Source organism: Toxorhynchites rutilus, chromosome 1, assembly GCF_029784135.1.
Source record: "Toxorhynchites rutilus septentrionalis strain SRP chromosome 1, ASM2978413v1, whole genome shotgun sequence".
Taxonomy (NCBI): Eukaryota; Metazoa; Arthropoda; class Insecta; order Diptera; family Culicidae; genus Toxorhynchites; species Toxorhynchites rutilus.
This window is the reverse complement of record NC_073744.1, coordinates 72,404,801-72,413,269: the sequence shown is the minus strand read 5'-3', so window position 1 is coordinate 72,413,269 and position 8,469 is coordinate 72,404,801. Positions and strand designations below refer to the sequence as shown.

At 37.3% G+C, this 8,469-nt stretch overlaps 1 protein-coding gene across 1 annotated transcript; it reads left to right on the top strand.

The window, feature by feature from the left end:
* Nucleotides 1–268: 268 nt before the first annotated feature.
* Nucleotides 269–8,161, top strand: LOC129782530 (annexin B10-like). The gene is made up of 5 exons (XM_055789662.1): nt 269–285; nt 5,755–5,803; nt 5,903–6,016; nt 6,865–7,755; nt 7,812–8,161. Exons 1-5 carry the CDS (start codon nt 269–271, stop codon nt 7,866–7,868), a joined length of 1,128 nt encoding a protein of 375 aa, XP_055645637.1. The 3' UTR covers nt 7,869–8,161.
* Nucleotides 8,162–8,469: the final 308 nt, after the last annotated feature.

The following is an 8,469-nucleotide window of genomic DNA, read 5'->3' as shown; positions in this document are numbered from 1 at the left end:
ATACCCTTATGCCTAAATGGCTACTACTGTGTGATTTACCATAATGTAATGGAACAGAATACTTAACGCCTAAATGGCTACTACTAACTACTGTGTAATTTACAATTTATAGAAACATAAACATATGTACATGTACACGATTAAAACCCGGCTCTGTTACAGCTAAAATGCTAATGAGCCTAATAAATAAATAAATAAGATAAAAAAAAGCCTCAAAAATACACAATAGCAATGTTAAAGAGAAGTTCAATTTTCGGTCTGTGACACCATGCGCGAGTATATGAGGTATGTTCAAAAAGTATCGCGAATTTTGAATTATCGCGGGTTACCTATTATTTAGTGACGTTATGTTTGTACTCATGTCTGTCACTTATGCCGACAAGGTCGGCCATTTTGAATGTTCAGTTAATTGTTGACCGCTGCTTTGCTTGCACGTGTTTTGGCTCGTTTTCGATTTTTACCTATTCAAAAAAATGAATCAAATAACCTGTATCAAATTTTGTTTGGAAAACGAAATTAAGTGCGCGGATGCATTCCGAATATTGACTGTGGCCTACGGAGAAGTTACCTTGGTTCGAAGCAACGTTTATCGGTGGTACAAAATGTTCTCAGAAGGAGAGAAGATGTGAACGAGGAAGAGCGTGCCGGACGCCCGAGCACTTCAACAACAGACGAAAAAATGATGAAGTTAAGAAAATGGTATTGACCAATCGTCGAATCACCGTTAAATAAGTTGCTGAGGACCTAGGCATATCGATTAGCTCGTGTCATTCGATTTTTATCGATGATTTGGGCATGAGACGGGTCGCCGCGAAATTCGTCTCAAATTTGCTCAATTTCATCGTTGCTTGTGCGCGACTTTTTGGCCAAAAACAACACACTAATGATGCCCCAGGCACCATATTCTCCAGATCTGGCCCCCTTTGACTTTTTCTTGTTCCCAAAACTGGAGAGGTCCATGAAAGGACGACGCTACGCTACGATTGACGAGATAAAAATAAACAATGTCACATTGTATACTGAGCTACACTTGTTTTCTATCAATCAATAATGTTTAATCATTATTAATGTGTTCTGAATCACCGAGGGAAATCCGAGGGAAACTACTAAAAGATACTTAATCAAATCTTTCGGAGTATAATAAAAAAGCGTGTGACTTGTTTGGGAGTCGAAGTCAGAAAAGAACTTTATTTCAACAACTACTTTGACAGCAGTATGTTTATCCCGCCGAATGCTGAATACACGAATAATTAAAGTTATCTAAAGTGTCTATAGAATATACCCATTCAATAGATGTTCGAATACACTCTAAAATTCAACTAACCTAAATTGTAATTCAATATACAATAGCTCTTCCCCCTTACAAAAATCCAGAAATAAGAACAATAATTCAAAAATATTCATATTCACTTTCTTGGCCTCTTCACTCTCTTCGAACGCCTTGATAGGCCAGTTAGCACTACCGATTCAGGCTGATACTTTCTCTTTATGCTTCCATTCACTGTTGATTGATTCTCGATTCGAACCGGCGTTTGCCGAACATCATTTCTCTCCTCCACGGTTGGCATCTCGGTTTCAGAGGTAGTCGGTATTGGCCGACCAGTTTCGGCCAATCTCAACCTGGGCTGACCCGATGTTCCTTGTGTATCCCTAACGACTCTGACCTGGATTGCATGAACGGTAGTCGTCGTCTCGTTTCCAACCGTAATCTGTAATAACTTTTTAGAGAATCGTTTTGAAAATGATGCTTTAAAACATTTTTCACGTAAATGTAGAGTATTATACTTGTCCCCACGATATACTTGTACCCCAGACATCTGCGTATCAAAAGGATCATGTTGATAATATTTATTATTAGATTTAGAAGCATCATTGAGCGAATGTGGTACCAGCGTTTGCTTATAATTCTTCTCTGGGTTGATCAAATCGATCAACACATTTGGTGTATAACTAAATATCCTTTCAGAAGGGAAACTACCCTCTGATGCCATGTTGTTATTTCTATACTTTAATAAAAAAGGATTACTCTGATCCTCTAAGCTAAAAATCAGCATACCAGGCCCTAGAAAAAACTTTTTGAGTATTGGAACAATTGCCATGCTTACACAAACATCACAAGCAGCAACAAGATCTTCAATGTCATACAAAACCTGATCCATTTCTTGCTGGAAGATAGCACTAGAGGAAGCGCTCTGTAGCAGTCTACGTTCTTTAATTGCGTTAAACCATAAATTTTCGTGAGTGTTCAGACATTGATAGGTGTGTGTACGCTTCCTCAAAATCCAACGCACAAAACACGTTACTTCCAGCTAATCTAGCAAAGAAATCCTGAGTAAATTGCAATGGATAGGTATTCGGTATAATTAGCTTGTTAATAGAAACTTTGTAGTCAATTACTAATTTTTCACTTTTCACACTCACTAGTTAGAATAGGAGTTATAACGTTATCTTTCCCTAATTTATCTAAACAATTTAAAACCTTCTCCCCTGAAAGATAGGGAACGTCATTTGCCTTCTTAAAAATTATAATGTCCCTTTTCATAACCAAATCGGCTTCAAAATGATTTATTCGAGTAGAAAAATCCTTGACAAAAACGTCAGAAAACTTTAATTTTATTCCAGCAATAAGTGCGTTATTTTGTTTTTCTGTAATATAATTGATTGGTATTGAATCACCAAAAAAATGTCTCCAGTTGGGAAAAAAAATCATCCAACCATGGTCTACCAGCAAAGGAATAAATTGGTAATCACAGTCAAGAACTAAAAGATTCAATTTCACTTTCTTCACCTTGCATTCAACAATATCTTCAACTTCCCCAGAAACATTTAACCTGGAACCGGTAAATACAACTAATTGCTCACCACTGATACAAAAGATCCACTATCAATCTCCATCTTTACAGGATCATTTTTAATAGATACATTTAACAAGCAGGGACCATTAATCTTATTTATAGAAGAAAAATTCATACACTCCAAGTCAAAATAAGCTGCTTGCACGAAAACGCTCGAATGTCTGTTTTGAACTTCTCTTGGTTGTCTAGAAATCAAACGATATAACTCACCAAACCAACTGCCACTCTCACCCGATGCCAAAAGCGAGCATCAACCGATTTTCAGCAAAATTTCCTCCGCGATGTCAATGGCAAACTTCTAGTCGATAAAAATGATTGTCGCCGGGTAATTTCCCGATTGTTCAAGAGCGCTTCCAAACTCGGAAGAAAAGAAAAATCACTTTAAATAACTTAAACATGGAAAACTTTTTCTTTAAAAGCAAATGGCGCATTGGTTCACAAAAGCGTTTGTCACCACTGAACAATGGTCGCACAATATCTTACCAAAATTTATTTGACTCACAATTATTTGTTAACTTTTACCGTGTTTATTTTCCCGGAAAAAACTGGTCACCAAACTGCCGCTGCTTCTTCAAAGCGGTCGCTGATCGTTTCTTGTTTATCCTCGTCGCCACTAATGTGTTCCGGATCACCGAGGGAAACTACTAAAAGATACTTCATCAAATCTTTCGGAGTATAATAAAAAAGCGTGTGACTTGTTTGGGAGTCGGAGTCGGAAAAGAACTTTTTTTCAACAACTACTTTGACAGCACTTTCACTAATCTAAACTGTAATTCAATATACAATAATTATATCAAGCTTTAAACTACCAAAAATATCATAAAATAAAAGAGATGATTTTTGGATATTAAAATTTGATGCGGGGTGATTTGGACCATCTGTGGGGTGATTTGGTCCAGTGTGTGTTTCATCGAAAAAAACATAACATTGGAATTGGCGATCTAACGCAAAACGTAAACGATCGGTGAGACATCTGGATTTTGTTTTTGAACTAAGAAAATGATGCTAATGTAACCTAAAACTCAAAAACAAATCACGTATATTTTACTTCCGGGCTTTCCAAGGTAGTTCTCACATGCAGGAATCGTACATTTTTCTACTTGTGTTTGATTGTGCTCTCGAATTCCCTTCTTTAATTCAACCATTGTCAACATTTTTATAGTTTTTACTACTGAGAGAGGTAAATAAATAACATGTTATATATAAAATTACGCAGAATTAAATTTCTTACAAACTCATCGCAATCAAATAATCTTTCATGATTATAACATTGTAATTTATGGAAAGAACTACAAACCTTCCATAAGCTCACATGGCAAAATTTAAAACCATCATCACAGGTGTATGACACGATTATCGCTATCTCACTCTACCTACCGTCACCGCCTATCTCACTATCCCTCTGCTGTAAAAGTTCATCATCGACATCACGATATATCAGATGGTGGTAAATTGGTAATTCGCGATAACGTCGACGTCTGGTGGCGACTTTAAGTTTGAGTCATAATTTGGGTCCCAAAATCGTTAGTGTAACCTCTACCAGATTAGAAGACACGAAGCCGGTTTTCAAATTTTAAAATTTGAATGAAAATTTTCACATTATGTTATTTAATTATTAGAAACACGTATTTCTGACTTTCATTCATCCATATGGTCATACAATTCCAACATTGTTGCTGATTTTTTTCTTTATGATATAAAGTTGTCTTCATAAATAATTTTCGTATGAGACTTTTTCCCCACCTGCAAACAAAAATGTTTTTAATTTAAACAGAATACTAATTTGATATGGGAAAGCTAATTTTCATTCATAATTTTAATTTTGAAAACGTTCACTCCGACTGAAAATCAGCTGTTCTTTGACGCTCCCCTAAACTAATAAACGAAGCTCACTGCCGTCAACGCGGATCGCTGTTTTGAAGAAAACAAATACTTCTGACGTGTGAGATGTTGGCATCAAAAACATGGCGGGTGCCATACGGCTGCATCATCACATTCACCGCAGCGCCGCCTAGGTGTAGATTTGTACGTTAGATCGCCAATAATGTTACAATCAGTAACAGTGTTCTGGGATGGATACCAGGTGTCTTAGCCAGATTCCAGACCAAAAAAATTGGATTGAGACCATCTCGAATTCTGCATGGATTTTTTTCACTATTGTTCGAGCATTTTCAAACATTCTCGATTCTTGGTCAAAGAAAATCCGTTCTTGATGGCCTGCGTTGCTCTTTCAAGCTCCTCTTTCTTCCAACGTTGTCTGCCCATCCTCTTTTTGTAATTCAGCGGCATCTGGAATCAATTAGACCAAAGAAAAACCTCAAATCTGTAGCACCAATTCACCCCTCAGAAATATGTCCATGTCAACCCACACAACATGCAAAAATTAAAATGCAATTAATTTCATTTATTGTTATCAAAGTTACAGTTTCGCTGCATCGAATTGTTCCTCTTATGTAGACAAACAGAACTTTACTGCACAATACACGAAAAGTTTGTTTAATCAGCGGGAAAAACCTTAAAACCACGATCGGAAAATTCACATTTTTCGAAAATCAAAGTGCTTGCTGTGTTCAAGCTACCATTCCCTTCCACCTGTCGAATTTTACCAAAGTTTTTTTTACGTTAGTTACATACGGTTCATTAATAAAAGAAGATGACATTATAAAAATTCCAAGTTGAACCGTACTTTTTGAGATAATGGGGTAGTCCAAATCACCCCGTATGTCCAACTCACCCCGTGTTACCCTACATGGTCGGTTTTTGAAATTCGATGATGAATTTTTTCTCATACATCCATTGCCACCCTAAGGTGTATGGCTGTCCAAGATATAAGAGGGAAAAAGCACTAGTGCTTTTAAAATCTTGGTGATTCATTAAAGAAAACCCAAGTGTAAACGAGACGTGTATTCTGTGACGTCGTGAACTTATTGACGGACTTATTACCAACGGTAGTGACGTGTTGTATAAACCGGCTCTATTAATGACTATTGTTACACGAGAGTGTGAGTGGCATGAATAAAAGATAATAAATGTATCTCTGCTTTTAGCAACTACTACCAGCTTCAGTAAATTTCGCGAGATTAGTCGATGCAAACCGTGCAAAGCGAGTGGTTCGGATAAACAACGCAAGTAGAAGGAAAAATTACAACTGTGAAAAACCTGTACTGTGACTCACATCCATAGAGTAGCAAAAAAATCACATTAGAATTAGACTATTTCGATCGGTTATCGAATAAGTTCAATAATGTCGTGGTATTATACAATGAGTAAAAAATTCTTTAGTCTTATAAATCTTTTTATACATTTAAGCTTAGCAGTATTAGGATGATGATGGTTCAAAATCGAGAAAATTCGTTAAGTTGAAACAGTGAGATTAGCTTGTCTACATTTGTCTGATATAATTGCACCAGCATAGCCGATGTCCTTCACTATACAGCTTGCGTGACCGCAATTCATATCGCCAGTTCATTAGCAGTAAAATGCTCGTTGATAGCTCTCAAACACGGAATTTCTAGTCTAATTACGGCTTGCAATCTTGAGTGTTCGATACTCTAAATATTTATTTAGAATCCATTCTCAGCAGTAAACAATAAGGGATACTTTAGCCAAGCATTCCCATGTTTATGTTCCATTCTTCCGGCTAGCGCAATGCTGTGTACGTCATCAATTTTGTAAACAAAGAAGAAACCATGGAACCATGGCCATGGAACTCACGATTGAGGAATAAATAATTATTACAAAAACCACTATAGAATATTCCATTTAGCACGTTCGCTCTTCCTTTCAATTAAATAGATAATGCCACCAACGCGTTACTGATTATTCTGATCTTGAAGATTTTTATGAGCTGAGTGGTTCAGTGTTTTTTTAGTTCCATAAACATTTTTATTCATTATCATATATTAGATTGTTTTTGGTAAAAATTGCCAAACATTTAAGATATATCTGCAGATACCAACAGATCAAGCCAATCAATTTTAACACCGCACTTTTCATTTCACCAATTCAGGCTAGACCTACTGTACTACCCAGCGAAGGATTTAACCCGTCTGCTGATGCTGCAGCTCTACGGAAAGCAATGAAAGGGTTTGGAACGGATGAGCAGACAATCATCAATATCCTTTGCAACCGTTCTAACTGGCAGCGGCAAGCAATCTCCGAAGCATTTACCCGCGAGCTGGGTCGGGATCTCATAAAAGACCTGAAATCGGAGCTCAGTGGAAAACTCGAAGATGTTATTGTTGGTCTAATGCAACCACCGGTGAATTACCTTTGCAAACAACTCTTCAAGGCAATGGACGGTTTCGGAACCAACGAAAAGGCATTAATCGAGATACTTTGTTCACAAAACAACGAACAAATGCATCACATTGCACGAGTTTATGAAGAACTATACAACCGACCGTTGGCTGAGCATGTCTGCACAGAAACTTCCGGTGACTTTCGACGACTCCTTACGTTGATAATCACCGGTACACGTGATCCGCCAGGGACCGTGGATCCAGATTTTGCTGTGATTCAAGCCAAGCAACTGTATGATGCTGGTGAGGGGAAGTGGGGAACCGACGAATCTGTATTCACAAAGATTTTGGCGCATTCAAGTTTCGATCAATTGGAGTATGTGTTCGAGGAGTACAAGAAATTGACGGGACGGACAATTGAACAAGCATTGAAAGCTGAAGTAAGTGGCGACTTTTACGAAGCGCTCAGTGCCATCGTTGAATGTGTTCAAATGGCTCCTCATTTCTTCGCGAAGCGCCTGTTCGAAGCAATGGATGGAATGGGTACCGATGATACTACACTCATTCGCATTATAGTCTCTCGATCAGAAACTGATTTACAAAACATCAAGGACGAATACGAACAAATGTACAACAAAACGCTTATGAGTGCAGTCAAGGTAATAATTTTCATTTTTCTTGTAGAATTGTATGAACACGAACACTTTTTTTTTAGAGCGAAACCTCTGGGGACTATAAGAAGGCTTTGTGTGCCCTTATTGGAAATGCCTAAGAACGCTGACAACGTACAGTGGAATCTCTGACCTCAATAATTTTAACTACGAGATAACGAATGTTTACTATATTTATAGATGCTAGTTTTTATGAACATATTGTTCTACATGTTATTACTTATTACGCACAACCGACAGTGCCAAGAACACAGTTTCTCAACTATTTTTATAAACGTTTCCATTTTAAAACATTTTTAAAAAATATTCATTAAAACATAAAAACGCTTTATACAATCATCGCAGCGCTTGTGTAAGCATCTAACGAATAAATAAACTCGTACTTGATATAATAGTACTACTCGAACTAAAGTCGTTTGCGAGCCAGTCATGGTAGTGGAGTGAATAAGCACTTGTTAAAAATATCCTATGGGACTTATGAGACTTATCTTATGCCTATCTCTATATAAAAATGTTCTATTCGTTTGTGTACGCGTCAAAAACTCGAAAAGTGCGGAACCGATTGAGCTCAAAGTTGGACACAATATACAACCCACTTAAAAGAATGTTGTTACGGCATAAAAATTAGAAAATTAGAAGAAAAAGACGGGTGGGTAATGTCGGGGACATAACCGGAGTGACGTAGGACTATACAAAGGGGAC

What these genes read in the sequence shown, in the direction of transcription:
- LOC129782530 (XM_055789662.1), top strand. An exon ending in TGACGGACTTATTACCAACG is followed by an intron (nt 5,804 to 5,902) that starts GTAGTGACGTGT and finishes CTCTGCTTTTAG; the next exon opens with CAACTACTACCAGCTTCAGT. An exon ending in CGCTTATGAGTGCAGTCAAG is followed by an intron (nt 7,756 to 7,811) that starts GTAATAATTTTC and finishes CTTTTTTTTTAG; the next exon opens with AGCGAAACCTCTGGGGACTA.